The sequence below is a fragment of the Protomyctophum parallelum genome, assembly GCF_964188405.1.
Source record: "Protomyctophum parallelum genome assembly, chromosome: 14".
Lineage (NCBI taxonomy): Eukaryota > Metazoa > Chordata > Actinopteri > Myctophiformes > Myctophidae > Protomyctophum > Protomyctophum parallelum.
The window spans coordinates 34,960,821-34,979,326 of NC_139709.1; the positions used below are offsets into that span (position 1 = coordinate 34,960,821).

The following is an 18,506-nucleotide window of genomic DNA, read 5'->3' on the forward strand; positions in this document are numbered from 1 at the left end:
GAGTCAGTTCAATGGGAAAATACATTGATTGATTGAGTTGTACAATGTTATACAACCCTAAACTAATTTAGAATACACTCTGTAATGAAAGACAGCTGACTGAACATATAATATTGGCCAATAATGTCAAATATGTAAAATGGTATTTAATGGTATGGCGTGTGTTACAATTGACCCACTTTAGCAAGTTGTTCTTTGGCGTTGCTTACAGACCAGAATGAACGTGCATTCCGTCTAAACACGATGCAAACTAATGAAGAACATAAGCATGAAGACATCCATGTGGACTTTTATTCACCAACATCAAAGAAAAAAATTGTAGCCCACATATACTCCAGGTGTAAAGTTTTACGCATTTTTAGAAAAGTCCGCCAATAATTCCCCGTAGGATGAAGGTAAACACTTCACTTCCTGGGCACGTAGAGTACGTTGCTGTACGCATACTGACGCGATGGCGTCATGATGGCGTTGACCAATCAAGAGATAACGTGCATGTTACAACCGTGGAGGCTCTGCCCTACTGTATAGATTATGGCCCTAATGTATGCTGCTAAAATCCCAAGAACCTTACCTTGCTTTCTTTTCCCTCTACATGATTGTGATCAATCTTGTTGCATTTTCTTGCACTGCAAATGACTTCAGTGTTCACGTCTCTGTTGTGAATATAGCTGTGTAATATAGCTGTGATCCTCCCTGTGTATTTCTCTCTATGCCTACATTTTCTCTGTTGTTCCTGTGGATTGTATCACTGTTGGTGCTCCCAGGAATGTGATGGGGTAAACAGCATCTCATACACTTGTTTACGTTTAATATTTCTGTATCGTTTCATTTCTCATTTGACCTTTTCGCCTTGATCAATAGTGCTCTTGCCTTTTGGTGTCTGTGTGTCCGAGGCTAATGTTGCGAACCGCTGGACTTCCAAATTTCATGTGCACGTTGCCAGTGGGCCAAGGAAGTACCTCCATTCACATTTAGTTTTTTTTATATTTAACTTAAACTATATAATCAAAGTCAACGGTGGTCACATTTTGCGTTGAAACCTCCTGAATGTGGAGTCATGCTCATACATCCTAATAATGTCATGGATGACTCGCACTCTTCCACATGAAATCTGAAGCCACGCAGATATTGGGTCCTTGTCTTGTTGTTTTTTTATTTCTCGTGTTGCCATTTAAATAGTGTGTGGAACTGCAGTGCACTTACGTGTCTATTTTGTTCTCTACATGTCCGCATGCCTGTACTGTATATGTCCTGGTGTCTCAACTCGACAGCATAGTTGTGACACACCCTTTGTGAACGCCAACAGGAACAACAAGGGCAGAGACATCAAGACCATAAAGTCCCTGAGAGTGTTGCGAGTGCTGCGGCCCCTGAAGACCATCAAGAGACTTCCTAAACTCAAGGTGTGCCTGCCGTGCTTTGCAAGCTTCTGTCAAGAGTTCCAGTCAAATACCTCCTTCCTCTATTATGGCACTTTTTCATCGATCCTTTGTGGAGAGTGCACTGACATTTTGTTTTGTTTTGTATGGCTCATTATCATTGGTTAATAAGAACAAACTCCATAAAATCATCAGCGTGTCCAGCAAAATAGCTGGGGTACGATTTGAGAGATTGACCTCAATGTATGAGACCCGGGTAATCAGAAAGGGGAAAGCTATTACTAGGGACAATACACACCCGTTACACAGCCAATACCATCTTTTACCATCGGGGCGACGGTACATGGTACCTTCCCTGCAGGCTAGGGCCTCAAGATCGTTTGTTCACATAAGTATAGGACTTATGAACAAGCAGGCCCCGTCTCAGTTCGGTACATAAAGTGTGATGTGATGCCTCTTGGAACTATGACTGGTGGCCTTCTGTTGGCTCTGTTTCTTATTGTCTATGTACTGTGTGATCTGTTTGTTTGCATGTTTTATGTATATCCTGATGACTGCTGTGCACAAAACAAATTTCCGAAAGGACAAATAAAGTATCTATCTATCTATCCTCTTCATCACTCTTAACCCATTCTGGACGTGAACCCCTTTTGGTGTTTTAAGCATTATGTTATTTATTAAAGCATTGTGAGATTGTAGACCTGCTATTATTGAAAAATCGTGAAAATGAGTCACAAAGTTGGAATATATATTATTTCAGAGTGAACATTTTTAACTCATATCTTTGCTTCTTGGGGGTGCCTGGAACAACATATTTTCAGATGGGGGGTCGGTGGCCAAATACAGATCCTTTTTGGGTTGAGAACCACTGACATAGAAACATGAGGTTTTTCAGAAAACTGTAGAAGTTTTAGAAACTTTAGAAGACATTTGTAGAATAGGTCCTGAGGTCTAAATGGGTTAATGCTTCTCGTGTGTCTCCCCGCAGGCTGTGTTCGACTGCGTGGTGACGTCTCTCAAGAACGTGCTCAACATTCTCATCGTTTACCAGCTCTTCATGTTCATTTTCGCCGTCATCGCCGTGCAGCTCTTCAAGGGGAGGTTCTTCTATTGCACGGACAGCTCCATGAACACGGAGAAAGAGTGCCAGTGAGTGACGACTCAACTCAAAAGTCTCGGCTCGACCCATGTTCCTCGCTGCTTGATCGGGATACGGAACCAATACTACGACATGATGTCAGACACACCATGATAGCAATCTGATAGTCCTCTTAGGTCAAACTCATGGATTCAAGTTCTCAGTTATAAAAGAAAGCAGGGGCTCGCAACTCACTGTAAGATTCTCCAAACTTTATTTAGCGACAGGCAGGCAAGTATAGTTACTTGCGCAAGCAGAGCGCGCAAGTAATATTTTCGCCCGGTCTCCTTCGTCGTGACAGCTGTTCCACCATTCGAGGCTTACGCAGAAAAACATCAAATCTGTGCCTGTGTTGCTGGACCAATGATGACGAAATGACCATATTTCTTACGTCATCATTTAGAGCTAGTCATACGTATACTATATACATAATCAGTAAAAAATAAAATAGCAAATTGTGCCTGATCTGCTGGGACCAGAGTACGTGGTGTGTATGTGTATGACTAGCTCTAAATGATGACGTAAGAAATATGGTCATTTCGTCATCATTGGTCCAGCAACACAGGCACAGATTTGATGTTTTTCTGCGTAAGCCTCAAATGGCGGAACAGCTGTCACGGTTTTTGGCGCAAAGTAACCACAGTATACCGCTAATCAACTTACAACTACACACTTTATACAGTATAGAGTATAGAGTATATATGTATACATATATAGTATATGCCTATATACTATATATATACTATATATATTTCTTACGTCATCATTTAGAGCTAGTCATACGTATACTAAATACATAATCAGTAAAAAATAAAATAGCAAATTGTGCCTGATCTGCTGGGACCAGAGTACGTGGTGTGTATGTGTATGACTAGCTCTTAATGATGACGTAAGAAATATGGTCATTTGTGGTCATTTGGTCCAGCAACACAGGCACAGATTTGATGTTTTTCTGCGTAAGCCTCAAATGGCGGAACAGCTGTCACGGTTTTTGGCGCAAAGTAACCACAGTATACCGCTAATCAACTTACAACTACACACTTTATACAGTATAGAGTATAGAGTATATATGTATACGTATATAGTATATGCCTATATACTATATATATACTATATATATTTCTTACGTCATCATTTAGAGCTAGTCATACGTATACTAGTATACATAGTATAGAGTATATATGTATACGTATATAGTATATGCCTATATACTATATATATACTATATATATTTCTTACGTCATCATTTAGAGCTAGTCATACGTATACTATATACATAATAACGTAAAAAATAAAATAGCTAATTGTGCCTGATCTGCTGGGACCAGAGTACGTGGTGTGTATGTGTATGACTAGAAAAACTAAAAAGGGATCCAGAATATATCTACAACGATAAAACAGTATTTCTTATATAGATAGAAACTTGAATCATACTTAATAATACTAGATGTTTATATGTATAAAGTAGGTAGCAAATAGTTACATCTAAACATTAATCATTTCAAACGTTCCTTCACAGAGATACTGAGATTTGACAGTTTACAGCGGTCGAAAGGACTTGCGCGCTCTGCTTGCGCACTAGTTGGCCATTTATGGCCTACTAGTGTGCAACAAGCAAGTATGCACTCGACAGAGTGCAGTTCTAGTTGTTTACTGTTTCTACAGTTTTGGCTCAGCAACAATTGAAGGATGTGCGTTACTTTTCTTACCCTTAAAGTTCTCAGTGACTGATTTCAGTCATTTGGATTCCATAGAAGTCAGCATGTCGTCTATAGAAGTGTTTCCTGTACCGAAAATAGGCTATCTACAAGCTTACAACACGTCGCAGCGCGACGTGTTGTAAGCTTGTAGATAGCCTATTTTCGGTTATTAGTTATTTCAGTCTTCCAGAAAACCCTAATGATCTCCGATATTTCATAAGCGCAATTGTTAACAACCTCAATCCGCAATTTCTTCAACTGGTTAGCTGTATGGCTACCAAAACATCATCCTTTTACATTGTGTTGCGCTAGTGTGGCTCCTTTCACGCTGTTTCACAAATGACATATTAGAACATTTTTACAGTCGTGAGATGTTATTTTGCTTTAATCTATGCTGAAACTACCCACGACATGCTATTCTAAATTAAGACCACCAGCATATAGGCAGGAGTGACGCGGTCACACGTCATTCTACCGCAGCGACCGGCGGTGGTAAAACTTAAATACAGCTTTTGCTATATTTAAGCTGATGGACTAGCCTAGTGAATGAAGTGCAGCCATTACCCATGGGCCACTCTGTTCCCTGCAGGGGCTACTACATTGACTACAGCCGAGACAAGAAGGAGGTGAAGAGGCGGGAGTGGAAGAGGCACGAGTTCCATTACGACAACGTGTGCTGGGCCCTCCTCACACTGTTCACCGTCTCCACAGGGGAGGGCTGGCCTCAGTGAGTGAGAGCGCACACGCACGCACACACACACGCACGCACGCACGTACGCACACACACACACACACACACACACACACACACACACACACACACACACACACACACACACAAACACAGCAACAAGCAACTCTGGGATTTAAACCTATGTCAGTCACAGAAATTGACTGGAATCCTCAACGTTTTTCTTAGCTGAGGGAGAGATGAAGCAAACTAATGCGAATTAATCGCAAGAAATAAACCCCGCCCGGCGTATTATAGGACTGTAAAGGTTGACCGGACCAATTCCAAGAATGCATTTTGTTGGGTTTCTTTTATTTAGCCAAAGTCTCCAAACACCAACCAGGCAATGCAAGATTATCCACACAGTCATGGACTGTCCAAACATTAGGCACATCAAACATAACACAGGCAAACTGCTCAAAGAAGAACTTGAGGTAACTATACCTTAACGGGCAACACCCTTCCATGAAGGGCCCCAGCAGCTCTCTTCCTCAGCTGCTCAATATAAGCTGTTGCCAGACTTACCAGACAGGCGCGTCCGTTTTCTCTGTCGGCCAAGCGTCTTTTCCGGGTTTTTAGACAGCCGTCTTAAAAACCCGGAAAAGACGCTGGCCGACAGAGAAAATGTCTGCGAGTGCTTCCAAACTGTGATGGCAAGATGGCCGCGGTCTGCAACTAGTCCATAGGGCACGACGGGCTGCCCCGTGACAACAAGGACCTTTCAGCTTAAAGGTTGTCCTCTCTCTGGTTTGTCCTCTCAGGGTCCTCCAGCACTCCACCGATGTGACGGAGGAGAACCTCGGTCCCAGCCGTGGCAACCGCATGGAGATGTCCGTCTTCTACGTGGTCTACTTTGTGGTCTTCCCGTTCTTCTTCGTCAACATCTTTGTGGCCCTGATCATCATCACGTTCCAGGAGCAGGGCGACAAGATGATCCAGGAGTGTACCCTGGAGAAGAACGAGGTGCGTATGCTCACGCAAGTTATTCACTGCTCACAACTAAGTATAGGCCTGGCACAGCTGTTACATGATCGCCTAATTGTAATTATTTATGCACAATCCAATTCCATGTTGAGAAAGGTTCATACATTTGGAGACCTTTCAGGAACAGCGGAAACAGCCGATCTACAAGCTTGTAGATCTAGAACTAAAAAAAACATGGCATGGATGCACCTGGGACGTATCCTCAGTGATGTATCCCGAGGTCATCGGGGGTTTCGGGTCTCACGACATCATACGCCTCACACTCGGGTGACCCAGCCGGCCGGGGGTGATCAAATCACGACTTACGTCCCAGTAGCTACCCTCGATCAGTCCCATTAGGGAAAGACCAGGGACACACCCTCCAATCCGCTGCTCCAGGACTACTCTGCCGGGACTGGGACCCAGTACCCACTCAGTACCGGATGGGCCTTCCGGTACTGGGCGGGTACTGGGTGGGCCATCCGGTACTGAGCGGGTACTGGGTGGGCCATCCGGTACTGAGCGGGTACTGGGTGGGCCATCCGGTACTGAGCGGGTACTGGGTGGGCCATCCGGTACTGAGCGGGTACTGGGTGGGCCTTCCGGCGCGTGGAGGGACATGGAGGGATATATATATATATTCTGTTACAAGAACATAACAAACAGAATTTAAGGACAACAACACTCATTCATGTGCAGGGTTCGATGTGGTGGGTGGAAAATGTGATGCCTTTGATTTTGGTATCCCCCCTCTGGTCATATATATGTCTTTATCACCGGTGGATGCGTTTGATCGCTGCTTCTGGTCACTACACTAGACTTATTTCTGAATAGTTTTTCCAGACAGTTTTAGCTACTACAGTACATTGTACAGTACATTGTACAGTACATTGAGTTCACCAGACATTAGTGGTTGATGGAGATCTGTCATCGTTTGTCTACATGAGGTTTTCAGACACATCAGCTGTCGGTGTATATTATTGCATATTTTATCCAGTGTTCCAAACGTGCACTGGAATACACATCAACAACACACACACACTCACACACACACACGCGCGCGTGCGCACGCATGCTCACACAAAATGGTGCATGTGCTCACAAACGTGTGCTGTGTGTGTCTGTGCACAGGAACAGACACACACACACACACACACACACACACAGACATGCTGATTGCAGACTTACCCCCAAGTGTCTGCAAAATGTTTTTAAACACGCGTGGCGTGCCACGTCACACAATGAGGAAATGTTGCTGTTCTGTATTGGTTTATTGCTATGAAATGTTGTATGATGTTGTACAGTACCTCGACGACACTGCAAATGACCTCATGGTGACCTCATTGTCTTTTGAGAATAAATAAAGGTTTGAATGAATGCACGCTCACACATGCACGCTCACACACACACACACACACACAGAATTGGCACACTGATTTCAGGTGAATGTAAAACTCTTGCATACTCTCTCTCTCTCTCTCTCTCTCTCTCTCTCTCTCTCTCTCTCCCTGTTCTCTCTCCAGAGGGCTTGCATTGACTTCACCATGAGTGCCAGGCCCGTGACGCGCTACATGCCCCAGAACAGACAGACCTTCCAGTACAGACTGTGGCATTTTGTGGCATCGCCCTCTTTTGAGTACACCGTAATGGTGATGATCGCCCTCAACACTGTGGTTCTCATGATGAAGGTAAACCACCGGCCTCTAGAGGCCACTGCTTCTCAATGTGTACCTCTGGGGACCTTGAGGGGTCCAGGCTTACCCCCTTTCTGAAACCAGCTCATCGCCACTCGCCCTACACACTTGCGCGATATGCGCGTTCACGCGAGGCTGCGCCATATTAAGTGTCGTCCGAAACCAAGCAGCCTTGAGTGGAAGTGGCTTATATAGCCCTCAAGAGCGAGTCTGTGCCGATCTAGACTCGATTGCCTTGTGCAGCCCTGCTTTCTGTCCGCATGGAAACCGCGACCTACAAATGGAAGTACCACTACAAATAAATGATAAATAAACTCCTCCTAAACAATCTTCATCTGATGCAGAATAGATAACGCTCCAACTGATGTTCACAAGGGCTCTTTATTTACCCCACCGTGAAAAACTATAAATGAAACCACACAAACAAAACAACTTTTAACACAATGATTTATAAACACCATGGATGTATGTCATTTTTGACTGAAATCCACATGTCACACAAACATACACGATGCAATGCAATATAACTGTACAAACAAAATAACAGGTAACACAATTGCGTGATGGTAACCATGGCAACGAATGGTGTCTGTTTCCTGTTTCTTCACAAGGAGGGTGAGTGTATCTCCAAACAGTTTTTTATACCCAGCACCCTAATCAAGGGAACTTGATTCAGCTGGAGGGGCACTTTCTGACGAGGAGAGCACTTCAAGTCAAGGGACTGGTTTCAGAAAGAGCCGAAAGTATATATTAATAGAGACGGCACCCGGAGGAAACCCTGAGGCCAAATGGACATATAGTGGCCGAATTTGGTATTGCAGCGCTGGGCCAATTCTGGTCCGTTGACTATCACTGCACACGTTCATAATGACACGTGAACGCTGTTTCATACGTGAACGCGTGCAATGATAGTCAACGGCACAGCGCGTTCACGATTTGGCCCAATTCTTCCCAGAATGCGCTCTGTTCCTACCCAGAAGGAGGAGTGAAATCGCCTCATGAGCTTTTGAGCAACTTAATGCAAGTGGATGGGAGGAGAAATCCGGTGCCGTCTCTATTAATATTATACTCTAAGGGTCCAGGTGGTCTGCACCAGTGTTGTTTTTAGCAGCAAAATTTGATTTTAGTTTTAGTCATAGTCATTTGAATAGTTTTCATTTAGTTTTAGTCACATTTTAGTCACCTGGAATGTTTTACTGTTATAGTTTTAGTCGACTAAATCTACGGTTGATTTAGTCGACTAAAATGTATTTTGGCGGGCCTTGATGCCGTCGTAATGGATGATTTTACACTTGCTGACAATAGCCGATCTACAAGCTGCGACACGTTGTGAGCTTGTAGATCTGCTATTTCAGCATGCAACCAAGTGTAAAATGACTCATACTGGATCTCTTGTCCACTAATCCCTTCCTAACATTTTAATCTAGTTTTTATTTCTTGATGAAATTGTCAATATATTTAGTCTTAGTTTTAGTCATCATAGCTTAGTTTTCATTTAGTTTCCATTTGGTTTTCGTCAGTGAAAAAAGGTAGTCGGCGAGCATTTTTCGTCTTAGTTTTAGTCGACGAAAACAACACTGGTCTGCAGCTAAATAATTGATAGGAACAAAATGGACCCTTACACGTCTCACTCCGATTGTACAAATGGAACACTCACAGGTTCCTTTGTTTCCATTTGTACCCTCCCAGAGTTCAATGGACACATTTTACCATGTAGATTGAGGTCCCAAAGTAAATAGAATAGAATCTCTGCTCTCCAGGCCATTACCTTGTCATGGAGCACAGATAGATTGACAGAATAAGTCTATTTTTTGGTTTGATTGTACACAGTATCACTCGGCTCCAGCGGCCTACGACACTGTCTTAAAGCACCTGAATACGGCCTTCACCGTGCTCTTCTCCTTGGAGTGCATTCTCAAGATCATGGCTTTTGGACTTGTGGTGAGTACTACAATCAATTGGACTACAGTAAATTGTAATACAGTATTTTGACTTGCTTTGTGCCGAGTCGTATTGAAGATTGTTTATGGATCGCACAATGGTTTCTCTGTTTGCCTTTCCTACAGAACTACTTCCGAGATACTTGGAATATTTTTGATTTCATCACTGTGCTCGGCAGCATCACTGAGATAATAGTGGATTTGCAGGCAAGTTATTCCTAAATAGTTTTATGTTCTTCTTTGCTGTAATGCTATTATTTTTCATAAGGTTATGTGTGTGGTAATAAAAGTCATACTCAAAATCTTGTTTGTTACCAATTCTCTCTTAAGCTCCCCCCCCCCCCCTCTCTCTCTCTCTCTGGGTTTAGTCTTTGAATACCATCAACATGAGTTTCCTGAAGCTGTTCCGAGCAGCCAGGCTGATCAAGCTGCTGAGACAAGGTTACACCATAAGAATCTTGCTGTGGACCTTTGTCCAGTCCTTCAAGGTCAGACACATTGCAACCTACTTCCTAACTCTTTGAGGCGTCTAGAGTCCATTTGTATACATGACCATACAGACATAGGGACGCTTCTTCATCCTTGTACACAGTAAAGTGTCGAGAGTGTAGAAATGTGATCAAATGGACCGTTGTTTACGTTTGTACACTCATGGCCAGAAGATCTACCACAGCATGGTGCACTAGGGTGCAGAACGCAAAGGGCACTCAGAGTTCCAAATGGATAAATGAACGCTGCGTATTATCACAAATCTTTTCAGACATCAATCCATGTGTGACAAAGTACTGATGGACTGTCTCTTGTCTCCGCCCCCAACAGGCTCTTCCTTACGTCTGTCTTCTCATCGCTATGCTTTTCTTCATATATGCCATCATCGGAATGCAGGTATACCGTACTGTACATCCTCACGTTATCTTCTATGTGGTGATTTTCAACGACATGTCTTAATGTTCAGGGCAGTGGCATCAGCGTAATCTAGGGCATTCACTTCTAGTCATTTTTACAACTAGTCGACTAGTTGTTTAACTACCTATTATGTAAAATATATATATATATATAAATATTTGTACATTTAAAAACTGTGTACATTGGTGACTATAACTATAATCTACCTGATATTGAGGCCTATAAAATTGGGGGGAAGAAATAAAATAAAAAACGTTTTTTCTTATCAACTAGTCAACTAGTACCAACAAGGTTGACTAGTGGATTTACTAGTCGACTAGTTGAATAGTCAACTGGGTAGTTGCTTAAAGCCCAAGCATAATCCCACTGAAACAGCCGCACACTTTTCCTGCAGGTCTTTGGAAACATTAAGTTGAATGACGAGAGCCACATCAACCAGCACAACAACTTCAAGACATTCTCCGGCGCATTGATGCTGCTCTTCCGGTGGGCATGACTTATCCACATCTAAACATCCTGAGCTTATCAAAGCTTAGCAAAGTGAAACTGTTAACCTATTTCTGGACGGGAACCCCTTTTGGGGTTTTAAGCATTATGTTACAATTTAGTGCCGCACTACGAGCTTGTAGATCTGCTATTTTTTCAAAGAATCCTGAAAATGGGGCGCAAATCGTTGAATATATATTCTGTCAGAGCGAGCGAGTTTTTAACTCAAATCTTTGCTTATGGAGGGGTCCCTAGGCTGGAACAACATATTTTCAGATGGGGGTCGACAGGCAAATTACATCTATTTTTGGGGGTCCTTGACATGACAATGTTTGAGAACGACTTGACATAGAAACATAGGGTTTTTCAGAAAACTGTCAAGATTTAGAAGTCCTCAGCCCTTAACGGTGTGGTTTGTCCAGCAGGAGTGCAACGGGGGAGTCGTGGCAGGAGATCATGCTTTCTTGCCTGGGAGGCCAGGAGTGTGAGGAGGACACGTCCATAGATCCTCTCATCACCTCCCCGGACCACGAGGGAGGCTGCGGGACAGAGTTCTCCTATTGCTACTTCGTCAGTTTCATATTCTTCAGTTCCTTTCTGGTCAGGACGCTCACTATGCAATGATGCACCCCCATGTTTTTGTTTTTTTTACCATTCTCCTGTGTCCAATCTCTCCCTATTTAGTATGTTCCGCTTTATTCAGCGCACGTTGTCTTGATCGTCATTTCCGCAGATGCTAAATCTGTTTGTAGCCGTCATCATGGATAACTTTGAGTACCTGACGCGAGATTCTTCCATTCTTGGCCCCCATCACCTGGATGAGTTTGTCCGCATCTGGGGAGAGTATGACCGTGCAGCAGGGTGAGATATGTCATTCATCTTATTTTATTTTTGAGGGGCGCTATACACAGGTTTAATGTTTGTCTTTAATTCAATGTTGTTGTTTTGTAAACGCATTGACAATGAAGGGAAAATGTACGTCATAATGTGCCATTTACTGTCTCTTTATTGTTAATTGTTTTAAATCACCATTACATCACCTGATCAACATGAGATAGACTTTAATATATTAGCGCCCCTGCGGCCCCTCACTTCACCTGGGTGTGTTTTTCTTTTGTTTCACAAGACCTAAAACAGTTTGATGATGCTCATGTTCCAACTCTGTCCAGCAGGGGGCGATATTTGTATGTGAAATGCAGAGAGCTTACAGAGAAAAAAATCACTTACTGTAATGTGTATGTAAAAAACAGATGCATAAAAGAAATCCCCTTCTTTCACAAATGTTGCATAAGGCAATTGATATTTATGCGCCACAATTTGTATAGTGACAGGGAATGATAGATTAAACTCAACTATATTGCAGAGTTGTGCAGTAGACAGCATTTGACCATTTTCAGGAATTCAATTATGTTAAAGTATACACACCTGCTACATCTGTCTGCCCTCGCCGCTATGGAATAACCACGATGAACTATTCTAGCAATGCCAGGCTCTGTTGATTCTAGACCTGCAGTTGCACCTCATGTGATATCCCTCTTTTCCCTGTAATAATAATGTAGTTTGACCCTCCTTGTCAGTCACTGATTGGACTCAGACCCTCCTCGTCAGTCACCGATTGGACTCATAGATCAAAGTCATTATACTCTAAGGCCGGAAACCTATTCATACACCATAACAGCAGGGTCCCAGGCCATGACTCATGTCTGCGGCGTTCTAGCGAAAATATTTCTCACTTTTGCTTTAAACCAATCTACCGGTATCTATACAATTGAGCTGGTGGCGAGTTGGTGATCGGATTGATGATATTCAGACCGCTGCCATCTTGCCAGCAAGGTGCTACTAGGTGCAACTTCCCATAGACAGCCCATTCATCCAAACAGAAAAGTCCTGTCTGATTGTATTAAATAATGTCAAACTCACCAACATTGCAGCTGTATGGAAAGCTTGAATTATCCTCTTTCAATCTGTAAAGTTTTAGTTTCATAAAAATCCACCGTAGACTTGTTATGAGCTACTTTCTGTCAAGAAATTCCTCGCAGGTGATTTTGAAGTATTGGAGTTTGGAAGTACTCGTTTTTAATAAAGCAACCTCCTGCTGCCTCCTGCATTATGTGCAAATTCAAAACAGGTGGTATGCACTATGCAGTTGAGTGATTATCCAACGAGCACTCCCAAACTTTGACACTGAGAAAAATTACCTGCACAGAATGTCTTGGCAGGAAGTAAGTAGCTCATAATAACATGTCTGTGGTGGATTTTCATGAAACAAAAACTTTACAGATTGAAAGAGGATAATTCAAGCTTTCCAGACAGCTGCAATGTTGGTGAATTGGACGTTATTTAATACAATCAGACAGGACTTTTCTGTTTGGATGAATGGGCTGTCTATTATGAATGGGCTGTATATTATATTATCTATATGGGAAGTTGCACCTAGTTAGCACCTTGCTGGCAAGATGGCAGCGGTCTGAATATCGTCAATAGGACAGGTCGCCATGTTGCAAAGTGCACAAAGTCACACAACGTTTACAGTTTACAGTATGCCGCTGCGCTGCCTGTGCTCTGACGTCACTCACTTTACGCACCTCTGCGTTTTCAACCGAGCTTCTGCAGTTACCGTTTCCGTTCCTGCACATTCCGTTTGTATTACACTCACTCCCTCCGTCTTAAACATCCATTTCTCTTCAGAAGCGTTAGTGTTGTAACCTCGACACAGCACAACATCAGAAATGATCCCAGAACATCCGTGTTCTGTTCACTCACGCGGATAAAGCCTAGATTGCGAGCAAACAGCCTCTTAAAACGGCATAAAGCGGACGCCCGTCTTTCCCGCTTCCTCCTTCTGATTTTCCTTTCTCTTTTTAATTTTAATTTTAATTTTTTTAAGGTAGATGTGAGTGGGCCGAAGGCCTGTGAATGTCTAGTATTGTGGCAGTATGTGTCTTTAATTCCCTCCTTAAAATGTGTTTTCATCATCGTGTCCTTTATTTAACCAGCTCTCTCAGAGTATAGCGGTATTTAAAATGGGAAAAAGTCTGAGACGCACTGGTTTAAAGTCCATGAAGTTACTATTCTTACTTGTTACATGTTTCTGCTTTAGCGGCCGTATCCATTACACGGCCATGTATGAGATGTTGACGCACATGTCGCCACCGCTGGGCCTGGGGAAGAAGTGTCCTGCCAAGATCGCCTACAAGGTATTGAGGAATGCAGTAAAGATCTCCCCTATTCTCAGCCTGAAAAGAAGCTTGGACATCGAGGAAATTAACCAACTCATTGTCGCTCCCTCCTGTGCTCGTGTGTCTGTGTCTTTCCCAGAGGTTGGTGTTGATGAACATGCCAGTGGACGAGGACATGACCGTCCACTTCACCTCCACGCTGATGTCTCTCATCCGCACCGCCCTGGAGATCAAAATCGCCAGAGGTCAGGGTTCACCGATGAGCATAATGTAGCACTTGACCTGGCCTTGATGACAATTTAGACGGATGCCAGGTTCAATTGTTGACCTGGCATCCTATAGTTTCTACTGTTTCAATGTACAGATTATTTATTTCTTGATATAATAGTCTGATGCTAGGTTATTCATTTAACTATGTGTTTAACTTGCTTACTGTAAGTCGCTCTGGATATAGAGTGTCTGCTGAATGCCTAAACTCTAATTCGGATATTGTTTAGCGTTGAGCATGTTGTTTTAATATCATGGCATCTGCGAAACAGCAAAATAAAATCACATTATACATGCATATTCTAGAAATACAAAAACGGAAGATAGATAAATCTCAAATATAACTGTACCTAATTGAAAAACAGAATTTTCATTATTTGATTTCTTATATATTTAGTTTTTGAGTTTTCTGGATTGATTGTTTTTTTGTAAGTTTGTAAGTTGACGTAACCAAATGGATCCATGAACATTCATTCGATTCAATTTGTACACTGGAGAGTTCCATTTGATGTAGATGTAGTGATGATGTGTGTTGGTTCCAGGTGGTGTAGATGTAGTGATGATGTGTTGGTTCCAGGTGGTGTAGATGTAGTGATGTGTGTGTGTTGGTTCCAGGTGGTGTAGATGTAGTGATGATGTGTGTTGGTTCCAGGTGGTGTAGATGTAGTGATGATGTGTGTTGGTTCCAGGTGGTGTAGATGTAGTGATGATGTGTGTTGGTTCCAGGTGGTGTAGATGTAGTGATGTGTGTGTGTTGGTTCCAGGTGGTGTAGATGTAGTGATGATGTGTGTTGGTTCCAGGTGGTGTAGATGTAGTGATGTGTGTGTGTTGGTTCCAGGTGGTGTAGATGTAGTGATGTGTGTGTGTTGGTTCCAGGTGGTGTAGATGTAGTGATGATGTGTGTTGGTTCCAGGTGGTGTAGATGTAGTGATGTGTGTGTGTTGGTTCCAGGTGGTGTAGATGTAGTGATGATGTGTGTTGGTTCCAGGTGGTGTAGATGTAGTGATGTGTGTGTGTTGGTTCCAGGTGGTGTAGATGTAGTGATGTGTGTGTGTTGGTTCCAGGTGGTGTAGCTGTAGTGATGTGTGTGTTGGTTCCAGGTGGTGTAGATGTAGTGATGATGTGTGTTGGTTCCAGGTGGTGTAGATGTAGTGATGATGTGTGTTGGTTCCAGGTGGTGTAGATGTAGTGATGATGTGTGTTGGTTCCAGGTGGTGTAGATGTAGTGATGATGTGTGTTGGTTCCAGGTGGTGTAGATGTAGTGATGATGTGTGTTGGTTCCAGGTGGTGTAGATGTAGTGATGATGTGTGTTGGTTCCAGGTGGTGTAGATGTAGTGATGATGTGTGTTGGTTCCAGGTGGTGTAGATGTAGTGATGATGTGTGTTAGTTCCAGGTGGTGTAGATGTAGTGATGTGTGTTGGTTCCAGGTGGTGTAGATGTAGTGATGTGTGTTGGTTCCAGGTGGTGTAGATGTAGTGATGATGTGTGTTGGTTCCAGGTGGTGTAGATGTAGTGATGTGTGTGTGTTGGTTCCAGGTGGTGTAGATGTAGTGATGTGTGTGTGTTGGTTCCAGGTGGTGTAGATGTAGTGATGATGTGTGTTGGTTCCAGGTGGTGTAGATGTAGTGATGATGTGTGTTGGTTCCAGGTGGTGTAGATGTAGTGATGATGTGTGTTGGTTCCAGGTGGTGTAGATGTAGTGATGATGTGTGTTGGTTCCAGGTGGTGTAGATGTATAGTGATGATGTGTGTTGGTTCCAGGTGGTGAGGATCGCATTGCACTGGACACTGAGCTGCAGAAGGAGATCAGTGTCATCTGGCCTTACCTTCCTCAAAAGACCTTGGACCTCCTGGTGCCTATTAATAAAGGTATGGGTGTATCTGCACACCTTAGGGATGGATTGATTGATTGATTGATTGATTGATTGATTGATTGATTGATTGATTGATTGATTGATTGCATACAGCTCATGAAAAATAATCCCATCTCAAAATATTCTAATATTTTATGAGACCACTAAAAAACCAATTATAGTACAGAAATGTCGACCATCTGAAAGGTATGTTAATGTATGCACTCAATACGTGATCTGGGCTACTTTTAAACTAAATATTTCATCAATGGGGCGTTGGCGTGGAGGTGATAAGCCTGTGGCAGATGCTCTGTGGTGTTCAGTTCAGGCCAGTTGGCTGGTCAGTTAAGCACAGTAATACCATGGTCAGTACACCAATTACTAGTAGTCAGTAGTCTGGGTTAAACTGGTCTTAAGTGTACATGTAGGGCTGCCTACTGCTTGCCAGTGTGTATTTTTAATGCATGACGATGCCTGCCTACATCTACACTATATGCCTGTCCCCACAGACACTGACATGACGGTGGGTAAGATCTATGCTTCCATGATGATTATGGACTACTTCAAAACGAACAAAGCCAAGAAACTGAGGCAACAGCTAGAAGCTCAGGTAATACATACATAGACACACTCTTTTTTTTCCCTCTCCTGAAAATCACACACAGTAAAAAATCATCAGTGTTCATTTGACTCAGAAGAGTGTACAAATGGAACCAAATGGACCCTGAAGGATTTTTACTTACTTACTTACTTACAGCAGTGGCCACCTGCCAGCCTGGAAATGATGCATGAGTTGTATAGAAAGCAGTGGTGGAAAAAGTACTCAATTGTTTTACTTAAGCAAAAGTACCAATACTGCAATTTAGAACTACTTCGTTACAAGTAAAAGTACGGAATTGAAAATGTACAAAAGTATCAGCATCAAAATGTACTTAAAGTACAAAAGTAAATGTATGTTTTCTAATCAAAATTTAAATCGCCAAAGTAACTAGTAACTAAAGTTTTCAAATAATTGTAGTGGAGTAAAAGTTCAAATTCTGTCTCCGAGATGTAGTGGAGTAGACGTAAAAGTACTGAAAAAAGTACAGTACAAATACCTCAAAATTGTACTTAAGCTGCAAGCTTGTAGGTCTGCTATTTTTGAAAGGTCGTTGAAATGTGCCTCAAATCTTTCAGAAATTTGTCATGAATTAGAACTTTTTTTAATTTTTATTTCAACATCAGGCCTGAATGGGTTTTAATATCTTACATCCATGGAACTGGTGTAATCAGGGACCTCTCATGTTTACTACAGTGATTAACACTATTACAGTGTTGTTACTGTACCATCATCCCTAATATGTCTCATGTTTATATCAACAGGTTCTATTTTCTGTCTTTGTATTTTCATACAATTGTCATCATCAGACTATCATTCTATGCAAATTGAACAGACTGTACGTACACTTGGACACTTACTCTGGTGCGGGAGGGGGGGGGGGGGTTAATGTATGGAGAAAGAAAAAAAAGGTACAATAATGCTGTAAATGTTTATGTTCACTCTCCTCCCAGTTCTGTACAACTGTATAAATAAATGCTTATCAATAACAGGAAAAAAAAGAAAAGATTGTACTTAAGTACAGCACTTAAGTAAAAGTACTTAGTTACTTTCCACCACTGTATAGAAAGCCCATGACCTGTAGTTGACGTATTTACATTGTATGTTTTCTTCAGAAGAGTAGCTTGATGTTCAAACGTCTGGACGCCTCTACCCTCCCTGAGGATATCTACTCTAACACCCAACCACTGCCTATGATGACCCTCAGCGCTGGCTCAGCCCTGTGAGTCTGTGCTTTGTTCGCTCTGTGTGTGTGTGTGTGTGTGTGTGTGTGTGTGTGTGTGTGTGTGTGTGTGTGTGTGTGTGTGTGTGTGTGTGTGTGTGTGTGTGTGTGTGTGTGTGTGTGTGTGTGTGTGTGTGTGTGTGTGTGTGTGTGTGCGTGCGTGCGTGCGTGCGTGCGTGCGTGCGTGCACGTGTGTGAGGAAAACTGAGGAAAGAACGACGCACCTGAAATTGGCCCATGATATTCGTGTCCAAAAACATTCAGTGTATTACTTTATGAGACTGCAAGTCGCTGTGTCTTTACTGCTTGTCTCTGTCCCTGTGTATAGGACCAGGGGAGGATTCACTGTGTCTTTACTGCTTGTCTCTGTCCCTGTGTATAGGACCAGGGGAGGATTCACTGTGTCTTTACTGCTTGTCTCTGTCCCTGTGTATAGGACCAGGGGAG

At 42.7% G+C, this 18,506-nt stretch overlaps 1 protein-coding gene across 1 annotated transcript in view; it reads left to right on the plus strand.

The window, feature by feature from the left end:
- LOC310871277 (voltage-dependent R-type calcium channel subunit alpha-1E-like) overlaps window positions 1-18,506 on the plus strand; it is a gene marked incomplete at its 3' end in the record, with an annotated part of 83,376 nt that overhangs the window by 60,982 nt on the left and 3,888 nt on the right. Inside the window, exons 26-43 of the mRNA XM_083782763.1 lie at window positions 765-776; window positions 1,307-1,403; window positions 2,368-2,528; window positions 4,807-4,944; window positions 5,709-5,910; window positions 7,434-7,598; window positions 9,435-9,545; window positions 9,671-9,751; window positions 9,913-10,032; window positions 10,364-10,429; window positions 10,845-10,936; window positions 11,362-11,536; window positions 11,670-11,797; window positions 14,037-14,133; window positions 14,255-14,360; window positions 16,148-16,255; window positions 16,749-16,849; window positions 17,953-18,059. Of these exons, the coding sequence (XP_083638889.1) occupies window positions 765-776; window positions 1,307-1,403; window positions 2,368-2,528; window positions 4,807-4,944; window positions 5,709-5,910; window positions 7,434-7,598; window positions 9,435-9,545; window positions 9,671-9,751; window positions 9,913-10,032; window positions 10,364-10,429; window positions 10,845-10,936; window positions 11,362-11,536; window positions 11,670-11,797; window positions 14,037-14,133; window positions 14,255-14,360; window positions 16,148-16,255; window positions 16,749-16,849; window positions 17,953-18,059 (2,067 nt within the window). The remainder of the gene's footprint in view (window positions 1-764; window positions 777-1,306; window positions 1,404-2,367; window positions 2,529-4,806; window positions 4,945-5,708; window positions 5,911-7,433; window positions 7,599-9,434; window positions 9,546-9,670; window positions 9,752-9,912; window positions 10,033-10,363; window positions 10,430-10,844; window positions 10,937-11,361; window positions 11,537-11,669; window positions 11,798-14,036; window positions 14,134-14,254; window positions 14,361-16,147; window positions 16,256-16,748; window positions 16,850-17,952; window positions 18,060-18,506) is intronic.